This window comes from Periplaneta americana, chromosome 16 (genome assembly GCF_040183065.1).
Source record: "Periplaneta americana isolate PAMFEO1 chromosome 16, P.americana_PAMFEO1_priV1, whole genome shotgun sequence".
NCBI classification, from domain to species: domain Eukaryota; kingdom Metazoa; phylum Arthropoda; class Insecta; order Blattodea; family Blattidae; genus Periplaneta; species Periplaneta americana.
Window position 1 is genome coordinate 171,653,521 of NC_091132.1, and position 26,084 is coordinate 171,679,604.

The 26,084-nt window shown below is 37.0% G+C and overlaps 1 protein-coding gene across 3 annotated transcripts in view; it reads right to left on the bottom strand.

Moving 5' to 3' along the window:
• The window catches only part of LOC138691910 (uncharacterized), a 123,406-nt gene that overhangs the window by 52,788 nt on the left and 44,534 nt on the right, over positions 1–26,084 (bottom strand). The window contains exon 2 of one of the 3 annotated variants that reach the window (XM_069814521.1): positions 16,616–16,687. In XM_069814521.1, coding sequence (XP_069670622.1) covers positions 16,616–16,619 — 4 coding nt within the window. In that variant the 5' untranslated portion in view covers positions 16,620–16,687. Of the gene's footprint in view, positions 1–3,780; positions 3,858–16,615; positions 16,688–26,084 lie in introns of those variants that run through there. The other 2 variants (XM_069814523.1, XM_069814522.1) reach the window with 2 other exon arrangements.

The window sequence follows — 26,084 nt, forward strand, 5'->3', positions numbered from 1 at the left end:
ATCCTTCCACAGTGAAGCTGTATTGAAACTTCAATTACAGTTTGGAAGCCCACAGGTTGCACTTGTGCGCAATGGAACCTGAAAATTAAGTCCCCACACTTGATAATAATGTTCCCAACATTGTTTACATTAAGTTGAACTCTTCCATAGTTGTCAACTCATTTACTCACTTGAATCACTAACGTTCACACACCACTTAATCCCATTAAACTAATTTATATATGTTCAGGCGAAGTAGTTTCTACCCATTTTATTCCATTTCCATTTCCTTTTTCTTTAATATATTTGTCTCACTACTTACTTATTATCACTCCCTGGTTATTATTTGTATCTTATCCATTTTCACAATTCTTCCATTGCCTTACCGTCTTTTCTGTCACTATCACTCTTTTCACTTTATCACTTCCCTAGCTTTTGTCACTAATGCATACTATTTTCACATTATCACTTCCCTACGTTTTGTCACTCGTGCATACTATTTTCACTTTATCACTTCCCTATGTTTTGTCACTAATGCATACTATTTTCACTTTATCACTTCCACATGTTTTGTCACTCATGCATACTATTTTCACTTTATCACTTCCCTATGTTTTGTCACTAATGCATACTATTTTCACTCTATCACTTCCCCATGGTTTGTCACTCATACATACTATTTTCACTTTATCACTTCCCTATGTTTTGTCACTAATGCATACTATTTTCAATTTATCACTTCCCTATGTTTTTTCACTCATGCATACTATTTTCACTTTATCACTTCCCTATGTTTTGTCACTAATGCATACTATTTTCACTTTATCACTTCCCTATGTTTTGTCACTCATGCATGCTATTTTCAATTTATCACTTCCCTATGTTTTGTCACTCATGCATACTATTTTCACTTTATCACTTCTCCATGTTTTGTCACTCATGCATACTATTTTCACTTTATCACTTCCCTATGTTTTGTCGCTAATGCATACTTTTTTCAATTCATCACTTCCCCATGTTATGTCACTCATGCATAATATTTTCACTTTATCACTTCCCTATGTTTTGTCACTCATGCACACCACTTTCAGTTTATCACTTCCCTATGTTTTGTCACTCATGCATACTATTTTCACTTTATCACTTCCCCATATTTTGTCACTCATGCATACTATTTTCAATTGATCACTTGCCTATGTTTTGTCACTCATGCATACTATTTTCACTTTATCACTTCCCTATGTTTTTTCACTCCTGCATTCTATTTTCAATTTATCACTTCCCCATGTTTTGTCACTCATGCATACTATTTTCACTTTATCACATCCCTACTTTTTGTCATGCATACTATGTTCTCTTTATCACTTCCCTAAGTTTTGTCACCAATGCATTCTATTCTCACTTTATCACTTCTCCATGTTTTGTCACTCATGCATACTATTTTTAATTCATCACTTCCCTATGTTTTGTCACTCTTGCATAATATTTTCACTTTATCACTTCCCTATGTTTTGTCACTCATGCATACTATTTTCACTTTATCACTTCCCTATGTTTTGTCACTCTTACAAACTATTTTCACTTTATCACTTCCAATTTGATTTAATACTAGCCGTACCCGTGCGCTCCGCTGCACCCGTTAGAAATAAATATAAAGTAATTACATAATTAAAATAGGACATTTGATCCAGGGAACATTCGTGTTTGATAGAAGGATATATCGTTTATTATGTTACTTAATTTAAATTGTATTAAAAACATTAAAAAGCGATCAGCTCGATCCAGAGACCACTCATTCGGTAAAAAAAATTATTTTAGGAAATACAGGAAACGAATGTACAGAATAGCCTATCAAGTTTTCTGTGCATAAGAAGCTATTTTAATCTTACCTGTCCTCGATTCACTCAGAAGTTACTGTAATAACATTATAGCATTATGTCCATCTAGAGAAACTACTATAAATGGTGAATTAATAATTAATTATACAAATCAGTTAATTTAGCTTACGATATTACTTCATTCAAACACAGAAACATTATCTGTAGGCTATGTTTCATAGCTTTGGATGGTTGCTGTCCAAGGCTCCTTATAGAAGAAGTAATTTGTTTTTTATTTAATTACACCGCCTTATATCGCAGTTATTTTAATTTTAAAACTCATTTATCTCATTAAATATCAGTCCTATCAAAATTTTTCAAGGAATAAAACTCATCGCAAATTGTTTTTAAAGAAACTTTTATCATGTAACATTTTTCACAAAAATCAATAATAAGCGAAATATTTCGATTTAATTAATTCAAGCATCCTTATAACCCCCCTTTTAAATAAAATATTTTGAATGCCATATAGCTTAAATTCTATGTTATAACGAACTTAATGTATATTGCTATTTTCATATAAATCGGTTCAGCCATTATCGCGTGAAAAAAAAAATGCTAGGACCAATTATTTTTGGAAAATCGAAAAATCAGTAAAATTTCGGCTACATATTTATTATTTATGATTCCAGAGTATGCTTGTTTAGAAAGGAACGAAAATGATATTTTCGAAACTCCACCAAAGGCAAAACAAACTCACCAAACATCTAAATATAGCTAGCCTCGAAAATTAAAGCTAAAAAAAGTTTATATGATCACGAACATAACTATATGCCTCAAATAATTACAGGAATATAATACGAAAGCATATATAGACACAATCATCTTGTGACGAAACCAACAAAAAGAAAAGGTTATACCTCAATTTCGAATACTGTTCTTGCACCTAACAGTCACAATCCACGCACTCTTTTCCTCAGTATAATAAATTGCATATAATAGAGGTTGAATATGACTATCTTGCAGTGCATTTCTTCATCATGAATCTTCTTAAGGACTTGCAGCCCTTAGAAAGGGATCAGAATAGAACTTTAAATAAAGAAAATTCATTGAAGTGAATACAACTTGGTGGTGATGAACACAATTGTAATTGAGGAGCTGATTTTCAAAACAATACGAGATAAAAAAAAAATTATATCTGTCATGCCTTCTTGAAATATAACTGTATATAGAACTATCATGCGTGGGCTTTGGAACGCCCTATAAACCACTATATTCTTTCGTTAAAATAACTATTAGAATCTGAATCTTGATTCTAAATGCATCCAACCTCTTTGGTTTCATAATGCCTCTTGCCTAGCTGGTAAGAAAAAAATTTTAGACCTCAAATAGTTTTTTCGTTATTTTTCTCAAAGTTATGAAAATGGACAAGGATCATTTTGAAAATTTGCTCCTCAATTAAGCAGTTTTGTCCTAGGAAGATAGGGGTATAAAAATTAATTTAAAATATCCGCTCACATCCACTAACATCCAAGTACCGTAGGTATTATTTCTTAAATTATTACTCTATGTAAGTTAATTCCCTAAATGCGTCCGCCTTCGTGGCTCAGTTTCCAAAGTACGTCCTTACAATCACTGAAAAGTCATTTTCGAATCCTAAGTGTTTAAATCGGGACTTTTTTCCATTTTTCTGCATTATTTCACCTCCATTCTCCCCTTCAATAGTATCACCATTATAATAATATTACCCAAAATCTTTTCTCCGTTTAGTAGTATCACACAGCATGCCTGTCACAGTCCGAAGAGTCGCAATACGCCGTAAGTGTGAAGGTCACACTAGGGAAAACTTCGCAGGAAACTTAATGTTACACAGCTCAATCGAAAGATGCCAGAACGATGATGAATCGCAGTCCTGCTCCCGGGACAAAATGCTAATTATGGTGCAATGATAATTGCGTCAACATATTTTTTAATTGTAACTTACCCAAATAATAAATATACGATCTTGATACAGGGAGCAATTCAATAACACTAAAATATCACCATTTTGTAACGGAATATATTATCAAGGCGTTGCGATCCAGCAGGCAGTGGCTCGCAAGCAAATGTAATAATAGGACAATCGAAATGATTGCCGTCTAAATCTTGGATTTAAAATATCGGCATCCTAATCAATTGAAATGAACAAAAAAGAAAATGTAAATTAATGTTAAATAATTACATGATGAAATTAAAAAAAAAAGGATATTCTGCGGCAAGATGTGGTAGCTATCAAAATGATAAAAGTTTATTGAAAATAAATATACATTGAATTTATAAAAATGAATAGATGGTGATTGATGATGTGCAATGAAGATTTTACAATGGTTGACGCAATTGGTATTGACCATCAATGTGTATAGTTAAACACTGTAAAAAGTTATTACGACAATTTAAGAGATTTATTTACGTCCGAGTTAGTTATGATACCACATGTTCGTAACGTGTTTACACAACCAGCAAATGGCGGGCGACTAGCTTTTCGTAATAGTTCTATTCAGTCCTCTACCCACGCTCTACGACCACTTTTCAATGCCACAGATTATTATATCACTAATACAATATACTTTATATACACCGACGTCAACCCTTAAAATTGTAAACAATGAAATCTGCACCAGCACTGGAGGCCATGCGCCCCATTTTTAACCAGGAATGGGTCAACCTGAGACTGCAATATGTCACTATGATCACGAAGATTGTTTAGGGTTGGAAGTGTATTCTTAACATAAAATAAATACAGCTTGGATAAGCAATGTACAAGAAATTTATTTCAATGTGTATAAAACCAATCATGAACAGAATTAACAAAAGTAAATCTTCTCTAGTCATCATAAAAACAAATAATCATGATCACATGTGCTACAGGAATACGCAATATAGCAATCTGTACAGAATAAACATTGCAAAATAACAGAAGAAGATTTCGCGGGAAAATCGATGACTGTCACATTTGTGGTAAGGAGTAGATAATGATCTAATTGAGTCTATAACTGCAAGATGTAGTGCTGTTTCTATAGAAAATAAAGGAAAGGATTACTGTATTCGTGGTGATAATTCTCGTTTTTACCATTTTTCATAAGAACAACATTAAATTTCGTAGTGATCCATTGAATTAGACAACGACATCAACCTTAACAAAACTGTGACATCCATCGTTTTTTCCCCCGAACTTTTCAAATACTAACACATATTACAAGCGTCATCTCTATTTAAACCCTCTGAAATCCATTGCATCACACTACAATCAAGTAGTACCAACTCCTACACCATAAAATTTGGTCATGCATCCTGAGAAAATGGAAATTAACAAGAGAATAATTTTAACATAGTGTTACAGAAACTTATGTTACACCCTTTAATTGTTTCGAAACTGGCAGATCACAATGCAAATCGAAGCATGACGAGTGTCCTCCTGAATTATAAAGTGAATCATTTTAATGTTGGGCCAATGTCACACCAGCGAATAGGGATTATAAAGAATGGACACTGAGCGAATTTTCCTGTATTTTGTTTCTCTCTGCGCCAGCGTTTAGTTCTCCTTTCAAGCGCTAGTGGTTAGTGCAATCGAGCATAGGCTAAGATAAGAATTGAGTTTAGAGTTGAGACACAGGATCCAAACATCGCCTACCTTATTGCACAATCCAGTAATGCTTTGCTTCAAATAAATTCAAGTTAACAGCTTTTCCTTATTTATCAGTGACAAACTATTTGTAATAATAATTTTTTTAAATTTGAGATATAATAAATTATATTATAAATTAATATAATACATTATAAAATTATGTATCAAATTGGTTTTATATTTGTATATAATATAATATAGGTATATGGTTTTACTTCTCGTAAGAGTTTTGTTTTTCCATTTTCAGTGCTATAAAGTCATTACATATTTTAATTGTTGTTGAGGTCAACGTCTCAACTCTCATTATAAAGGAACTCTAGAGTCTAGACATTACAGTTAATGAAGGATTTATTATTTTATGGATTCAATTTATTTTATTTGAGTACATAATGTACCTAGATGTATTAATCATGTGTGTTATATTTCCGCTGTGTCGACTCCTAGCTGGTGTGATGTCAGCGCCAACTCTAGGGAGAAAGCAGAATCTCACGCTTTAGCTGGCTTGAATGTCATTGAAATCAGTCCGGCTACATCAAAGGTACCGACGCGAAGTGTCCATTCTTTATAATCCCCATACTACCACTTTGTAGGTCTACATCTGCCATTTGAAACAAACATATACAAGAAATTGACACTCAGAACATTATTTCAATTTAAACACAAACTTACTTCTTAAAAAATACAAATTGTTACTTGAAGAAATAAAACGACTCTCTGAAAACAAAAAACATAATATAGGCTATATGCACACAATTTAATATTGAGCCCGAGAAATTAAACGTTTCCTCTATTGTACGAAAACATAATCTCTATTCTATCCTCTTTGTTATATCATCTTATAATATTTCCAACACTGTTCATCAACAAATTTAGCATATTGCCTATTTGTCTTTGACTTTTACCTCTTGCAGGATGGTATATAATCAGTTGCCGCTCCTCAAACGTAATGTTGGGTCCTCTTCGCCCCACGCCACTCTTGTTAGCTTCTGTACGTCCACACAGCACAGAGACGCACCTGACTCACCTGAGATTGAACTGAGTACCTTGAGTGGATAATAACACTGATCGGCGCAATATTAAATTGACGTGCTCTTACTGTATTTCAAGAAAGATAATACAAATAATGCCTTTTTATGATTGAAATATTTTTACCATATCACAGTGACTGTGGTACAATAACGCAGTTTTCTTACTTTTAATTGTACAATATATTTATATACACGTATTTTATATTACATTTATTTTAATGCAAAATGTGATTCTGCACATATAGTAAGGATAACATTGGCCCAATATTAAATTTCTTCACTGCACTTATGTGCAGTAATTTATAACAAACTACAAAATATAATAATTTTATTATTGCATCACTCCTTCTGGTAATAAACCATATAAATACTACGCAATGCTAACATCTATTAAAATTTTAAAATTTTATTCTTACAAAAACCGAGTATAGTTTGGCTACACTTTCAATAATATATTACACAAAACTTATAACAAAATATAATATCGTACATTTCCGTCCATGGGACTGGTTCCTTGTCAGTTGTATTGTGACGTCTCAGTGGCAAGCCTGCTTTTGTGAGATAGAATGAAATGCATCCCTTTTTTCCCTCAGTGATATGTATCATGAAAGGTGAAGTGGAGCAGATTCAGAAATAAGAAATACATTTTTATAATTTTTCCTCGTTGGATATATAACTCAACAATGATTTTGGAATATAGTCATACAACTGGAAATAGTATTGATTCTAGTTGCAATATAGGCCTCCCTAAATAGCAAAGAATATGAAGTTGATAATTCCGAGTGATTGATTAATTGTTGAAACAAACTCTGCAAATGTTATGGAGTTAAATTTCCGTGCGCTCCCAACATACAAAACTGTGAACAAATTAATTGTAAGAAGAAAACTTTGGTTGAACAGCTGTCGTCTGAGAAATTATCTGGAGTATTCTGACAAAAAAAAAAAAAAGGGTGGAAGGTACGTGTAGTACTCTGGTTCCCATGAGGAATCGTCCATCAGGAACTCCGAACGTGAGTTTCGAATAAGAGGCTGCTTCATTTGGAAATGTTACGAAAGCACTGATAGATTATAGTTTTCAATTTCTACGTCCACTGTTACAAACAATGAAATATCATCTTATTTGTTACATAATTTAACACCAGCACTTTCCTCATTAAAGGGGCCTACAATATCTAGGTTACCATTTGTCACAATTTTTGTGACATGCATTAATATAACCACCTTTATCCATCAGGAGTCTCATTACGTCCTTTTGCAGAATCGGATATTGCACTTTCTCCCGACTTGTTACGTAGATTAACATCAGCGCCTTTTATCCATTAGGATTCTCACAATATCCACATTACCTCGTCTTTCAGCAGCGGATATGGGACTTTCACCAGACGTATTACATACATTAACATCAAAGCCTTTATCAATTAGACGTCTCACAACATCAATATTACCTCCTTCTGCAGCAGCGAATATGGGACTTTCACCAGACTTATTACACACATTAACATCAACGACTTCATCAATTAGAAGTCTCACAACACCAAAATTACCGCCTCGTGCAGCAACGAATATGGGACTTTCACCAGACGTATTACACACATTAACATCAACGACTTTATGAATTAGAAGTCTCACAACATCAACATTACCTCCTTCAGCAGCAGCGAATATGGGACTTTCACCAGACTTATTACACGCATTAACATCAACGACTTTATCAATTAGAAGTCTCACAACATCAAAATTACCTCCTCGTGCAGCAGCGAATATGGGACTTTCACCAGACTTATTACACGCATTAACATCAACGACTTTATCAATTAGAAGTCTCACAACATCAAAATTACCTCCTCGTGCAGCAGCGAATATGGGACTTTCACCAGACTTATTACACGCATTAACATCAACGCCTTTATCAAATAGGAGTTTCACAACATCAACATTACCTCGATATGCAGCAGCGAATATGGGACTTTCACCACACCCGTTACACACATTAACATCAACGCCTTTATCAATTAAGATTCTGACAACATCAAGATTACCTTCTTCTGCAGCATCGAATATGGGACTTTCACCAAAGTTATTATACACATTAACATCAGCGCCATTCTCCATTAGGAGATTCACAACATCAACATTACCTCGTCTTGCAGCAGCGAATATGGGACTTTCACCAGACGTATTAGACAAATTAACATCGACGCCTTCATCCATTAGCAGTCTCACAAAATCCACATGGCCTTCTTCTGCAGCATCGAATATGGGACTTTCACCAAAGATATTACACACATTAACATCAGCGCCTTTATCAATTAGGAGTCTCATAATATCCACATTGTTTTGTCTTGCAGCAACTAATATTGGGCCTTGGTGTTGCTCGTCATATGCATTAACATTAGCGCCACTTTCTATTAGGAACTGCACAACATTCATACGGGAACCAGAAATTGCATTATATAAAGGATTTAGTACGAACTCATCGTTTGTATTAAGCTCTGCACCTTTCTCAATTAGCAACCTCACCGTTTCTAGATGACCTTCGTAGGCAGCCCATGACAAAGGTGTCAGGCCATAAGAATCTTTTATTTCTAGTCGCTCTTTGGTAGTAGTAAATGCGGAAGTCCTCTCCGATTCTGCAAGATAGTGGTCGACAGCCCACAGAGCACTTTTCTTTATAATTCCTTCTGTTTCTTCAGCCTCGAGCAAAAATTCCACCAGCTTTACTTGTCCCGCAAGAGACGCTTTGTGTAACAGTGTGGTAATAATTTTAGGGGTATCCCAATCCCGACTAATGTACGTCGTAATGGGATGATTCACACATAAGCCACATTTAAACATCAGTTTTGCAATATTAATATATCCATTTAATGCAACACTTTCCAACACTCTACACAAAAACTCTTCACACTCTTCACCCTTGATCAACTCCATAGTGAATATCATATCACTATTTTCAGCATTACTGCCGAGCAGCATGTCAACAGCTGACCACACTTCTATCTTGTCAGCAAGTGTCAGGGGTCGCCAGTGAAACACTTCATCTTCAGTTCTACAATCACAATGATTTTGCAATAATAGCGCCATGATTTCACACACAGCTTTATTATCACTTTCACTATGACTGATAACTGCCAAGTGCAAGGGTGTCCTCCCACCCTTATCCTTTCCATTCACATCACATTCAGGGGATAAAAGTAATTCCTCAACAGAATGTTTGTCTTCATTCAGGATGGCAGTATGCAATTTAAATTCTTCTGCCAGGATCCTATCAAAAAACTGTCTCACGATTATGAACTCTTCTCTAAATAATATCTCTTTTATATGTTCTCTTTCAACTTCGAAATTCTTTGCGAACCACTTCGCGGCAAAGAACTCCAGAAATGTTCTGTGAACACTGCTGTGCAATTTAGCATTTGAACAACTATTCCACTCTTCTCATCTCCGTTTCTAAATCGGTCCTGGAAACCTTCAACTCGTTTCATAATATTCTTGGAGGAGTCTAGACAGTTAAGGTCTTCAGTTTTTAACAAGGAATGTAAGGCACATGCCATGTGATCTTTCTCAAACTTTTTCCAGTGTGACTGCAGAAAATCACGCATTGCCGGATTTCTTTCATCTGCTAGGCTCTTGTCACGAACAAAAATATTCCACTTTCTATTCACGAATCTGTTATACAGTTGCAACAAATCCAGTTTGCGGTCAATGTTCATCTTACCTGACTTACAAAAATCAGAAGCTTCACTGCGAAATACTTCAGCCAACATTAGAGTCTGCAGAGGAATTTCTGTGAATTGGCTAAGTTTGTCATTCAACAAATTCCCTGTCACTACTAACAAATCGAAAATAAATATGTCTAAGTTATATGGACCATCACTTATATCGTTCCAAAGTTTGGTAAGGAAATCACGTTGATGCTCTTTTGTGAAAGGCTGCAGTTCAAATGAAAGACAAGAGAAATTTTCTTCCAGCCTGTCCTTCATTAAAGAACGAGAAGTGATCCAAAGCTGTTTAAATTTATAGTTGATGATAAGTTGCCTTAACATGTGCAACACCTTCCCTGCATAATCTGGGCTGATTTCATCATACCCATCTATCAGGATCACAATATTGCCACCATGATCTAACTCATGTTTGAACAATGACATAGCAAAGTCACTTATGAACTTTCCTGCTCGTAAGAGGAGTTCAACTGCAGAATCTCCACAACTACTCAGGTAATCAATGTGCTCAATCAGAAATATAGTGACCACCCAACATGCAGGTTCACGTAGCTTGAATTCCTGAGCTACATTCACAACTTCTGTTGATTTTCCCATTCCAGGGTGAGCCACAAGCAACTTGACCTTGTCACAGAGCAGCATGACTTCCTGCAAGCTTCGGATCGAGGTTTCATCCATTATGTGAGACTTAATATAGGTTATACTGCCTTTGGACTGTTTCCAAATAAAGCCAGTCTCTTCTTTATGAAGCCAATGGACTCGTTCAAATACGTTTTTGGCCTTCCCGAAATCCTCTTTTCCTCGAATCACAAAACAGCGACACACACCTTCCTTAGAATGTTTCGTTTCATCAAATATCTCTACTACTTTCGTAGGCAGGACAATTTTCCTCAGAGCCTGCAGTGAAACTCCACTTACAACTAAGCAGTCCCGATTATCAGAAAAGATTGTCTCACTCACATGTTGCCTAGCAACAAACTTCCGAGGTATGTAGTGTTCACTTTGTTGAGTGAGTTTATCTCCAATGCTTTCCACAACTCCAGAGACCAACTGAGTTACAATTTCAGCATTCGCTACTATGTCGAAGGATGTGTCATCAACTAATGTGTTAAGTGTGACGGCCTCACCTTGAAAACTTATTTTGCAATCTAATACTTGTTTCTTTGACTCATCTTTCAGTTGCCTAAAACGAAACTCGTCTTTGTAATTGAGAGCTTTTAATTCCCTCCCCTTCTCACTGTCATCAATCACAACAAGGGTCTTTCCTGAACCTACATTGTGGACTAAATTTTCTATTGCCTCAACCCAGCCATCAATTACAAGTACATCACATTCAGGCCAGCGACCCCACAATGCCATCACTTCACTCATTCTATCCTCCAACACGTTGGCATCTATCAGAATCTTCTTGTGAACGCTTTGGTGGACTTTGAGACAAGTGAGAGCGTTAGAATTCTGAACTCTCAGAAGTCCTCCATCTTCCGGTAACTGCTGTCTAAATAAGTTCAACTCTCTTTCATCAAACTGCAGATTAAATTTTTCGAGCTGATCTATTTTTCCTTTATTTAAGTCATCAACACTGCACTTCACTATATCCTTCCAAAACTGAACATTTTCCGTGAGGTAAGAACCAGGGCCTTCCATCCAGTTCGTTATATTAGTCAGAAATGTCTGGAACTGAGAATCCGCCCCCAATGCCCTAAGAAGTTCAGTTCTGATTAAGGAATCAAGCTGCTTCTCACTTGCTTGTTGTGTGTAGAATCTGAACTGATGGAGGAACTGGTTGAAGTCAGGCTTGTTCTTTAACTCGGGAAAGTCATTTTCAGAGAATCGTAAGCATTTTCCTCCTGTCATGAGAACATTTTGGACATCAGTATCAACAGCTTCACCTACAGCAACAACAGCATTTGTGTAAACAACAAACTGCACAGCGCTGAATGGACCCCACCGTTGTAGATCAGTTTTCTGTCCCCAATCCTTCTTGAGATCGCAGTAAGAACTGTAGTGGTCCTTCATTGCGAAGATTCTGCGTACTGTGTATAATGTCTTTTTTTCTGAGACTTGTGCCCCTAGCTTATGTTTCAACTGCACGAAAACTGTTTTATCACCAATGCCCAGCACCAAATCATCGAACTTTCCAGCTGCATCCATGTTGGAGGCAATATAGAAGCCTTTTCTCTCGTTTATCAGTCTAAGGAAGAGAAGTCCAGCCATTTTGACTTCATACATAAACCCTTCAATCCTACAGGCTCCACCTGTCTTCTTGTAATCCTGCAAATAAACAAAACATAAGCAGTGTGAGTGAGATGTCTCAGACCCACTGCTATCACGGTATATTCTAATTGTTACATGAAGTCATACACCTAATGTGGCAAGTAAAATTTATATATCCAACTAATACATAATTATTTCTCAATTCCTTGCAGTGTAATATTGTGTTAAATATTGAAGAATTCGCTATATCAAAACTTTCTGCTTACGGCGATCAGTTTCTCAATCAATTTGGAATTATGCAAACTCCAAAACATTACAATAGAACATTGTGCAGAACAGGGTGAAGTAAAACTCGTCTGGGTGTTAGGTCACAGTAGCACTGAAGGAAATGGAAAGGTGACGAAATTGATGAACAAGAGGTGGGCCCCAAATTCACTGGACCAGAGCAGTCTGTTGGAACTGCTAATTACGTAAGAGAAGAATGCAAAGCTGGCAAAAAAAAAAAAAAAAAAAAGACTTGCTTCTAAGATCCCAGAAAAGACACTATACGCTATTTACTGGAAGACTGCGTAGGAAACAGAACTGAGCTGAGATGTGGTCGTTCTCGTCTCCTTTGACATCCAGGGTTTGTGAGAATAATTCTTTTGCAAGGTTCTGATGCTTCCATTCTCTTTACATGTCCAACCCACCTCAATCAATTGGTTTTAATTATATTTATTATATTGGGCTCTTTGAACATGCTATATAATTTCCCATTATATCTTTTCCTCCATAATCCCTTTTCAAAAACTGGACCGTATATTCTTCGAAGAATCTTCCTTTCAAAAATTCCAAGTCTTCTCTCATCATTTTAGAAATGGTCCATGTTTCTGAAGCACATATCAGAGTTGATCCCACAAGTGTTTTGTATAAGGTGGTTTTTGTTTTCTGTGTAAGGGCATGTGATTTGAAATATTTATTTAGTCCGAAATATGCTCTATTCCCACATACCTACCTGTTCGAGATTTCCTTAGACATGTTATCTGTCCGGCTTTTCTTATTTTGGGTTTCATAACGGTTTGCTTTTTACGAGGTGGGGCTGTCAACCCCACGCTCAACCCCCGACCTGGAGGACCGGTTCTGTGTACTTATACCCACCGCGGACAAGGTGGCCCAGTTATACCCCCAGATACCGGGTGTTCATTTGATCACCTCGTACGATCCGCATGAACTCGCGGTGCAGCTATTCTCCCCCGGCATCCACTCGGAGCCACTTCTATTACACAAAAGAAAAACTGCTGCAGAATGTGATGTCGGCTTTGCCTACAGTTAATTCCATCCTGAAACGATACAGAGAGACTGGACCCATCACTGGAAAAGGACATCACCGCAAGATGACCGTTTGCTAGAAAAAAGTGAAATAAATCCCAGTTTACATCCGCTGTCCACTGACCCCGCTAGTTAGTAACTACAACTAGGATAGACATTAACGTTACAACAGTGAGTCGTGTACTTTTGGAAGTTGGTCGAAATACTCGGCCGCCATAAAAAAAAGGCTAATACTAATCTCTGAAATGTGCATAAAAAAAACTAATATTACGACAATTAAATGAGGGGCTCACAAACAGAGTGGACCAAGTCCATCAGTGATCAGTTTGTGGATTAATACAATCTCGGATGAAGAATCTTAGATTTATTCATTGCCGTAACAAAAAAAGTCCATAACTCATTTCCTACTCCACAGAGGGCAGCAATTCCTGTGGAAGGTGAAGGTTGCTAAGCGTGAGCCAGGAACATTAACACTCAATATCTCAGAACTATTCCAGATGGACTTGGTCCACTCTGGTTGTGAACCCCTCAAATATAAACTGCACAGTGAATACTGGAAGAATAGTGAAAACTACAGGCCTCTCTGCAGGGAACAAGACGAGATACAGGCTGCCCATTGGAACAATCGTCAGATTTGTTGCTTGGATTAAAAGGGAGCGTGATAGTACGATTCAAACACAGTCCTATGCTCTTGTTTCTGATTGTCTGGCAGTACCAGTAATAGCAGTAGTAGTAGTAGTAGTAGCAGTAGCAACAATAGTAGTAGTAGTAGTAGCAGTAGCAATAATAGTAGTAGTAGCAGTAGTATTAGCAGTAATAGTAGTAGCAGTAGTAGTAGTAGTAGCAGTAGCAGTAATATTGTAGAAAGTAGTACCAGTAGCAGTAATAGTAGTAGTAGTAGTAGGAGTAGTAGCAGCAGTAGCAGTAGTAGTAGTAGCAGTAGTAGCAGTAGTAGTTGCTAAATGTTAGTTACAAGATGCAAGGATAATGATATTAATCTTTCAATTGCTGATTTTTTGCAACCTGCCAAACCCTTCTTGCTGAGATATTTTAACAATTTACAATTGTTTCCTAAATATATAATACCATTTCTTACTCAGAAATGGCTTTTAAGGAACTCGGAGGTTCATTGCCACCCTCACATAAGATCATCGTTGGTCCGTATCATGTGCAAGATTAATCCAGTCTCTACCACCATATCCCACCTACCTCAAATCCACTTAATTTTTATACTCCCACCTATATTTCGACCTCCTCAAAGGTCTTTTTCCCTCCGGCCTCCCAACTAAAACTCTATCCTGATTATGCCAGGTGAAGAATACAATGCGTGCAGTTGTGCGTTGTGCATTTTTCTCCATTCTCCTGTAACTTCATCCCTCTTAGCCACAAATATTTTCCTAAGAACCTAATTCTCAAACACTCTTAATCCTTGTTCCTCTCTCAAAGTGAGAATCCAAGTTTCACAACCATACAGAATAACCAGTAATATCACTGTTTTATAAATTCTAAATTTGAGATTTTTTAACACGAGACTAGATGGCAAAACTTCCGAAGTGAATTATAACAGGCATTTCCCATATTTATTCTGCATTTAATTTCCTCCTGAGTGTCATGTTTATTTATTAATGTTGTTCCAAGATATTTGAATTTATCCATCTCTTCGAAGGATAACTCTCCAATTTCCATTTCGTACAATATTCTGGTCACGAGACATAATCATATACTGTATTTTTGGGATTTACCTATTGCTTTACTTGCTTCAAGTAAAATTTCCGTGCTCTCCCTGATCGTTTGTGGATTTTCTCCTAACATATTCACGTCATCCGCATAGACAAGCAGCTGATGTAACCCGTTCAATTCCAAACCCTCTCTGTTATCCTGAACTTTCCTAATGGCATATCCTAGAGCGACGTAAAAAGTAAAGGTGATAGTGCATCTCCTTGCTTTACCCTACAGTGAATTGGAAAAGCATCAGACAGAAGCTTGTCTATACGAACTCTGCTGTATGTTTCACTGAGACACATTTTAATTATTCTTGGGAATAACAAATTCAATAAGAATGTAATATAAAACGTCTCCCTTAACAGAGTCATATGCCTTTTTGAAATCTATTAATAACTGATGTACTGTACCCTTACTCTCCCATGATTTCTCCAATATCTGTCGAATACAAAATATCTGATTAGTAGTCGAGCTATTACTCCCAAAACCGCACTGATGATCCCCAATAATTGCATCTAGATATGGAGTTAATCTTCTGAAAAGAATATTGGACAAAATTTTGTACGACGTCAACATATAGTAACATGTAAAGATTAATGCAAAAATGATTAAACACTAACCAAATGATGTACAACACTGCAGATGATCCACATTTTCAGAAATCGCCATTTTTTAAATATGTTCATCCTATGCTTATGTATTCTTCACCTGACATAATTAGGAAAATTAAATCCAGACCTTTGAGATGGGCAGGGCATGTAGCACGTATGGGCGAATCCAGAAATGCATACAGATTGTTAGTTGGAAGGCCGAAGGGAAAAAGACCTTTAGGGAGACCGAGACGTAGATGGGAAGATAATATTAAAATGGATAAGAGGGAGGTGGGATATGATGATAGAGACTGGATTAATCTTGCTCAGGATAGGGACCGATGGCGGGCTTATGTGAGGGCGGCAATGAACCTTCGGGTTCCTTAAAAGCCATTTGTAAGTAAGTAAGTTCATCCTATGCTTTGCAAGCCTTGTTTCTATTGCGTCACGCACACCATCAGAATGATGGTCGACAGAACGATACATAATGAATTTGTGCGCCGTTGCTCTGACGTCTGAGCAGCGAAAAGGTTAAAAGGCAAAACATCCTTGTGCCTCATTTTAGGCAGATACTTACACATTCTTCACTCGTGGCCATTTCAGTCGCTGGTGGGGCTGCTACTCTTGTGACGAAGTTGATTCAATTAGTCTGTAAACATTAATTAATTGTAAATTGTTCCAGGTCAGCAGTCCATAAAACAAGAACGTTAGGGGACAGTTAATTTCAAAACCCTGAAAATGCAATATCGAAAATCTTAATATGTAAAGCATGCAAAATGTGACGTGGTGACGAAAAAATGTGATTCTAGATTTCACTTTGATTAGTGCTTAAAACATATGACCTGTCGCACTTTATCCAAGGCTGCCTATGTCCAGAATTCCCATTGCAAAATTTATTGTGGAAATCTGTCTACTCTCCATGAGTTTAGATGTCCTGCCCAGTCATGCCTGTAATTCGTGATCCCCTGTGTAAAGGAAAATATTCCAAGCTTCTCACCGATTTCTGTATTCATTGTTTTTGTTTATGTGTTGAAAGTTTTAAACTCAAAACCATTTAAACTTCAGTGTTAACAATACATTAAAAGGTAATGCACCTTGAATACGCTGAACGAAAGTTTCAGTGATTTGCTTCGTCATCAGCGGTCTAACTACTGCTTCATGCTTGCATCCTCCTGATTGCTATCTTTAAGGGGTGTAGCAGTGCAGGGGGATGCCTTCGTGTTGTTTATTATGATATCAAAGAGATTGTGAGAGCTGAAATTTAGTTCTGTATTTTTTTTAGTAGATTATTTTATGACGCTTCATCAACATCTTAGGTTGATTAGGTCTGAATGAAATGAAGGTGATAATGCCAGTGAAATGAGTCCGGGGTCCAGCACCGAAAGTTACCCAGCATTTGCTCGTATTGGGTTGAGGGAAAACCCCGGAAAAACCTCAACCATGTAACTTGCCCCGAACGGGATTCGAACCCGGGTCACCTGGTTTCGCGGCCAGATGCGCTGACCGTTACTCCACAGGTGTGGACTTGTTCGCAATATTACTGTTGGTAATTCAATATTAAGTATTAAATTATATAGTAGCAATCCTTGTGATTTGAAAGAATTCCAAGTATTCAGTTGGATAAAAACATTCTGCTCACTATCTACAACTGCACGGGAAAATCGTAATATGGTCCTGGACTGCATGAATTATCTAGTTTTAGCCTTCATGATGTGTATCAACAATGTTATTTAATTTCGTCTTATATTTTCCATGGCCTCGTGAAAATCGATGTTGAATACAACAGACAATAATAAAGAACTGACTGCAGAAAATTGCATTTTAATATTATACAAAACGTTTCATCGTATTTATTTTCATTTGTTTAATTTCACGTTCATTTTCACAATTTTAATGTAGCCTATGTTTTTCTCCTGGTTATGAAGGTTAAATGTGCAAACTTTGGCACATATCGGTCAAAGAATGTAGATTTGTATCGAGAACATACATACACTAATTACATACATACATAGCGTCCACACCTGTGGAGTAACGCTCAGCGAGTCTGGCCGCAAAACCAGGTGGCTCGGATTCGAATCCCGGTCGGATTGATGTTTCTCCGGGGTTTTCCCTCAACCCAATACGAGCAAATGCTGGGTAACTTTTGGAGCTGGACCCCGGACTCATTTCACCTGCATTATCACCTTCATTTCATTCAGACGCTAGATAATCTAGATTCTGATACAGTGTCGTACAATAACCCAATAAAATAAATAAAACTAAATAAAAATACATACATATCCACATTCACTTTTATATATTAAGTTCAAATTTCAATTCCTTCAATAAATTATCATATTATTTACTTCTAAACTCATGTACCTTTGAAAAAATATATCTAATCATTATAAAAAGTGCAATTTAAATATAAAAACATTGTAAATAGTAGTAAAGTAATGTGCATTGAGATATATGCTTTGGCTAAAAAATATATTGTGAAACAAAAACGTAGGTCTATCTAGAATCTAGATTCAATTCGCTTATTGTGAGAAAAATCTTGTGAATAGCCATTGTAACTGAAATAATAGTATCAGAATGTCAATTGTTGCACTAAACCTACAAATGAGTCATACGACCAGTCTGAGTGTAAGTGATTTTAAAAAATGTTCGTTTTAACTCACAGATAAAGAATCGTCATTTGATACTATGAAGCTATGATAAGATTAACAGATTCTCGGTCAAAGATGCGAATCAAAAATTTAATGTCGAAGACAATAAGGGACATTTATTTTTTTTTGCAGTATTTGAAAATTAATTCTTTCGGGCATTTGACATTTCGAGATTTTTTACTTTCGGGATATTAGAGTTTGCTTTTCGGGATTTTGACCCGGAATGGTTTAACTGTATCATGAGTGAAATTAAAATTCTCTGAGGCTGTTATGGTGAGAAATACCCAATTATTGCATGGATTTCTGCGTCTGTAGGTTTAGAAAGAAACGGAAGAGGCTGATACGGGCTTTTCCAAAGGCAAAATAAAACAATCAAACTTTCAAATACATCTAACCTCAAAAGTTAAGCTTAAAGAAGGATGCGGTTTATGTGATCAGGTGCTTCAACAAATACGACCAATGAAATGGCCAAAATGCACAAAATTATTTTACCACGAAACCAACAAAAATAGTTGTAGCTGAATTACGACAGCATGTAACAGCAGCAATGCACGGATTTACCTTGGACTTAACGCGTGTGTGGAATAAACGATACTTCCTTGTGCTTATTACTCAGTACGATCGCCCGCAATTTAGTAATGGTCTCCTTATTTAGTTGCTTATTTAACGACGCTGACTCAACTACCCGGTTATTTAAGGTGGTTGGTTTTGAAGATAATGAGATGTTACATGGCGAGATGAAGCCGACGATTCTCCATACATTACCTGACATTCGCCTTACGATTGGGGTACCCCGCGGAAAGAACCCAGCCTGGTAATCAGCTCAAGCGAGAATCGAACCAAGGCCCGACCACAACTTTTCCTCGGCAAGTAAGCACCTTAGCCGACTGAGTTATGTTTGTCTTACGGAATATTTCTTCCTAATGAAACTTGATAAGGACAACTATGTGCAGATATCAAAATGCAATTTTAAATTAAGAACATGCACTGGCTATATGCAAGATGACGGTAAGGAACAGGGCAATATTATAATTAAATATTTTTATTGTGGGAGGATACCGGGATTATGATCAACATAAAAATGCCACATAGCCACTAGCAACGAACAATGCTTTACTTCGAAAACTATTACAGTATACATCTCCTTAACTGCGGCTGCCTTCGTAGCTATTGCCAAAGCATTGGGCTTACAATAGGAGTCAGGTTCGACTGCTGGTGGAGACGTATTTGTGCTGGACATATTAAGGTTAAAAAAATTTCTGGTGGTTTTTCCATTTCTCTGAATCATTCCACTATCAGGATTACAATAGCTTTCCCCTAAAAGATGTCTCCGCATTGTTGTAGAGGTGGGGAAAAAATAACGTACCGGTTATTTTGGAACCGTGCCTCGTTTGGAACTGTTCCAAAAAGTAACAGCACGTTGGAATACTACGTTCCAAAATAACAGTGTTGCTCTGGGTTAGTACGAAATACATGCGGTTACAAATACTCGTTTCAGACTAGAGCTATCGATATTGATATATGAGCGCGTAGCAAATGTGTAGTGCCCGGAATCGTATTTTGCTCAAGATGTGTTATTCAAAGTGTAATGGAAACGTGTGCAAGAAGTAGCGAGTGGTGATTAGCGATTGCAAAAGTGTTATCTACAGTCACATGCGCACCTAGCCAGCGCCATCTTTCGAGTGCTTCCCAAAGATCATATCGAGACAAACGTTAGGTCGGTAACAGTGCTCAGTTTCCAAAGACAATAGCCTCAAAAGACAAATCGACTCCATGATTCGACAGTACAAAGAACACAAAAGATCAATCATGCCTGGACCTACCGACGCTAGTGTCGCCCACACTGGTAGAAAAAAACAACTAGACGAAGACAGGAAGTACAAATGCAAAGAAACACTAGAAAATGAGAACGTATTTGGATGTGAAGGCGGCTGCAACGGCTGGTTCCACGCTGAATGCACTGGAATGACACAAGGCGACATGAAAGCCATAGAAAAACCTTCAACGTGTCTTAAGTGGATCTGCGAACTATATCGCAATAAGAAAGGGATACTAGAAGAACTCGTAAGATCCGTAAAGACACTTACGATCCAATTTGAAAATCTCAGGGGAGAAATAAGAGAGACGGTATCAGAAGGAGTTAAAGAGGCTCTAAATCATGTAACAGAGACCACAATACGAGGCAGGGAGGAAACCTAAAGGAAATTATCAAAATGACGGTGGCCGAAGAAATAAGAAAGACGGATCCCAGAATAGGAAGAGAAAGTTCGACAGGCATCTCCCGAATGGAGCATAACCGAGAGGACCAGAAAGAGTCAGCTTCAACATCGGAGCCATCGGCAACATATCACAACACCAAGCAGAACCAGGAGATCACAACCACAAGAAATGAGGAAACTCCAATGCCCCAAAACGAAATACTACCCATGTCAAACATCGATAGAACTACCGAAAACTCCACAGATACGACAGATCAACACACCGTAAACATATGTAATGCATACACAGAGGCGGTGAAAAGAAATGGAGTAAAAGACCCCAACTATCGTAGGCACAAAACAGAGCAACACTGAAAAAGGAGCGGAGAAAACCGAAAACGAACTACAAGGTGGGACTCGTAGAGCGTGGCTATATATCGGAATAGTCTTCCGACCAGACTACAACACAAGAGAAAATCAAGAGACACCCGACCAAGCTGAATATAACGAACATAGTGGAATGCGAGGAGCTACAAACAAAAGGAACGCTTAAAGCCTACAAGGTAGGCATACCCCTCATCGACTTATCAAAAATCGACGCCCCAGAGTGTTGGCCAGAGTGAGTTATAGTTAGACGATACCGATTCTTTCGCTCCCAAAGAACCGGCGCGAGACTCGAAGATTAACTTCCTCCTATGGAACGTAGAAGGGCTGAAGAGCATTCTAGAGCTAGCCCCAAACGAGCTTCTAGCAAAACGAGACGTACTTATTCTAACCGAGACTTTTATGACTGACAACATAGACATCCCTGGATTCTACGCAACGCACGTCAACGCAACACAAGGACCGAGAGAAAGACCTATACGGGGAATCTCCTGTTACTACAAACCGTCAATCGGGAAAATACTAAACACATACCAAGACGAGGGCTTTAAAGCTTTAAACCATCACCGCATCTTGATTGACAGTTACCGCTTGTCGCTGGGCTCGTGCAAACGTATTACTACCCTGTCTGAAAGTGTCGATTGCCAATCTATTCGCTGTTGTAATTTGTGTAAATATTGCATGTATTTTGTATACAATAAGTTTTTAGTTTAAATTTAGTTCAGAATAAGTTAGTGTAGTGCCTCCAATTAGTTCCCAGAATGCTTAAAAAATTGCGAACCCGGAAAAGAATATTGGGTTCCGACGAAAGAACTATGCTGTTAAACGTGTATTTGTACTTTCGTACTGCCTTTTTATTCAATGTAACTGAAACTGCTAAACATACGGCGTTACCCACAAAATTTTATTACAAACTGGTGCTAACAATAAGATTTGTGATGAGTTACACCAATTTTATTCTTTAATTCTATTAGTTAACCCTGCAATGCACCCGGGTGACGCGTCAAGCCAGATGACTTCATTTTCTTCTGTAGTTCAGTATAATAATCTAATAATAGCTTGGGCTATTGAACGACAAACGTTTTAATTACTTGCAGTTGAGGGAAGGAAGAGAGAAATGTCGTGGGGTAACAACATACCGAAGGTGAGCAGTAATGAGTCCAAAATAGGGTGAGCAGTCCAGAGTTAAATTGTGTGCGTGATGTAAAAGAAAATATTTTTAGAATGGATAGTATACAGAAGGAGCCAGTACGCTCTCTCATACTTGCCCTCCCCCACACTCCTGGACAATTACTGTTACTGATTGTTTGTCTGTGGCTGTGGTGTGAGTCTGACGCGGAGTAGAGTAGCATTGGCGTGAGTGTGAAATATCGCGGACCTGACATCTAGCGCAGAGGGATGGAATTACGTCCACATATACAAATATTAATATAGGGAGATTCAGACAATTGTTTAAAACGTAAGTTACTAATATGGAATTATATATATGAAACACTTAAGAAATGTTGAATAATATATCATGTAAAATTATTATCTTATATCAAAGCTGCATATTATGAGAAATATTGCATACTTCATATTACTTTCCGTAATTAATTGTTACATATTTTGTCTTTGGTTTACCGAGACAAAATCAATCTGATATTAGGAATGGATTTACAGTAATGTTTTATATACCCATTGCTGACAACTGCAAAGATAAAATAATTGATAGTAATCTGATGCTTGTAATAATTAGTAAAGGCATGTGAACAACAACAAAACTTAATTTGATAAAACCTTAAAATTCAATACATTTTAACATTTATTCATTTATTGGGTCTAATTAAAAAACTAATTAGTATTTTTCTATCAACACAATGACGAAGGAATTAGGCCTAATAACGAATTTTGTTCACTCACGTTTTATGAACTGTCGGAAATCGAAAGTACGATTTGGAGCAATTTGTAATGCTGCAATTGTCACAATTATAAACAGCACATATACACCCTGACATTTTAACACAGCACTAATTAATAAAACTATTAACTAGCCCAGCAAAAATATACATTGCAGTTGATTACAATTTGTTTTGCGAGTATCTCCACACCGGCAGGTAGGTAGCAGCACCATCGTCGTTCGCACGCAAAACTGCTAGCTTTCCGGTATTATTACAGTAAGGTATTTGCTATCAACTTACACACTAATGAACAAATCGTGGGAAAGCGACTTCTATGTAGCCATCAAATATAGAACGATCAATAAGAATATACTAATGGAGTAATTTTTACTCAAACACAGATGAACAACCGAAGATACGTGTTTGTTCCCACATATGATCAAAGCTTTGTTTTGATATGACTTCCAGCAGCTTCTCAGCTGATCGTCAGTCTCCAAGTCTGCCAGATTAACAGTTTAGTTTAATTGGTGGTGTAAGGAAGGAGAATGTGATCAACATCTCTTAATTAACAACAGTTCCTACTAATTTTGCAAAACATAACATCCTGCACGAGAATTTAATAGTAATAAGAGTAGGTAAACTAATGGCTAGAAATGAAATATGAGTATATATTTCCATCTATTGAAGGATTTGCTTCTTCCATATCCGTGTCATGAAATAATTATCCTACAGCCAATACATCGTCCTCGGGTTCCGTCTTGATTGCAGTCATCATAACTGAAAAAATAGTATCAGACAGTTCAATATATTAACAAAGTATCCATGAGGGACCAGAACCCTTGTCAAACGTGGTAGCATGCAAAACATTTCGATGTGACGTAGATTAACAATATAGTTCAAAACTTGTTCATAAAATCACTTCAAATATAATCAAACAAGGATACCAAACAGCAACCTGTGAGCTGTTGAATAGAATGAACCACAGCCCTCTTAACGTAAAGCTATAATATCTAGAAAACAATGTTTGCATCACGACCACAGACAGCCAGTTATGTATTACATTATTATAACTCGTTAAGGACAGATAACACACAAACACGGTTTGCACATTTATCTTGATGCCCAACGACGCAAGTACAACAAAGAAACTAGGAGAGGGAAGAAACAGAACCTTGTTTAGATATACAGTACATAAATGAATAATAGGTTAGATATACAAAAATAAATAATTTCGCGGCTAGATGTGCTAAACGTTACTCCACAGGTGTGGACCCCCCAGTGTATAAATGCGAACTTAAAACAAACGGTAAGGTTATGTAATGATTTATTTTTCATTTTAATATTTTAACAATATTATTTATGTAACATATTGCAGTAATAACATCGGCATCTGGAATCTTGATTTTTTCACGGCTTCCTTAATGTTATGTGTATCAGGAATGCAATAAGTTTCGTGGAATATTAGATTTTACTTCATTTTTGCAAATATTTAAAAACAATAATTAACATTGCAATTTAGGTGGAATTGCAGTGGTAAGTTTCCAATTTATAATTATTACTAAGTTAAACGTCTCTAAAAATAATATGTTAAAAGCCTAAAGCAGTAAAATGAATGTCGCGCTTAAGCGGTAAGAAGAGGGAAATTGTTGTGTGTGTTACGTTGGGAATACTGAATGTGGTATTTCACACTTACCGCGTATTGGTTCTGTGCGGAAAACAAGCAAATACGCACGATCTCGCACAAACATAAATGCCTTTTAAGATTAGACAGAGTTCCGGAACTCTTACCACGGTGATTGCACTTGTATGGCTTCTCGCCAGTATGTACGCGCAAATGTATTTTTAGTGACGTTGTTCAACGAAGGATTTTCCACAAACATGGCATACGAACGGCTTCTCCCCCGTGTGTGAGCGAACATGGCGTTTAGACTTTCCAAATAAGAATAACGTTTACCACAAACATAACAACTGAACGTTTTATCGACGGCGTGTGTGCGTGCAACATGCCTTTTGAGAAGGACGGAATTCGAATAGTATTTTCCACACACACTACAACTGCATCGCTTTTCAACGGCTTCCGTGCATTTATGCCCTCTCAGACTTTGCAAAAAAGAGAAGCTTTTTAAACAAATATTGCAATTGAATGGCTTCTCGCCGGTATGTCTCCTTGTATGCTCTTTGAGATATCCCGATTCGTAAAATTTTTTTCCACACACAACGCAACTGAATGGCCTCTGGCCCGTGTGCACGTTCGTGTGTCTTCTCAGATTCTCCACTAGCGAGAAGTTTTTTCCACAGACATCGCAAATGAAAGGCGCTTCGCCCGTGTGAACACTTGCGTGCCTTTTGAGCTGTACCGGTCCTGAGAAACACTTTCCACAAACATCGCAACTGTGCAGCTCCTTGTCAGCAGGCTGCTGCTCATCTTGTGCGAAATTGTCGCAGCAACCCGGCACTAGATTCTCACCACTAACTGCAATGCTGTGCAGAAGACGAGGTTTTAATATAAGCTATCTATTCTATACCGATAATAAATCTGTAACCGAAATTTTTCTGGTAATTTACGCATTACCAAAATTAATTGGCCCTAACATGTGTAATTAACCATCCTGAAACCGAAAATCGCTTTTTTTTATTTTTGTCTGTATGTCTGTCTGTCTGGATGTCTGTTACCTTTTCACGTGATAATGGCTGAATGGATTTCGATGAAAATTCATATATATATTAAGTACGTTGTAGCTTAGATTTTAGGCTATATGGCAATCAAAGAACTTTATTTAAAAGGGGGGGGTTATAAGTGGGCCTAAATTAAATAAATCCAAATACTTAGCTTATTATTGATTTTTCTAAAGAATGTTACATCACAAAATTTTTTTAAAAATGATTTCCGATAGTTTTATTCTATGCAACATTTTGACAGGACTGATATTTCAGGA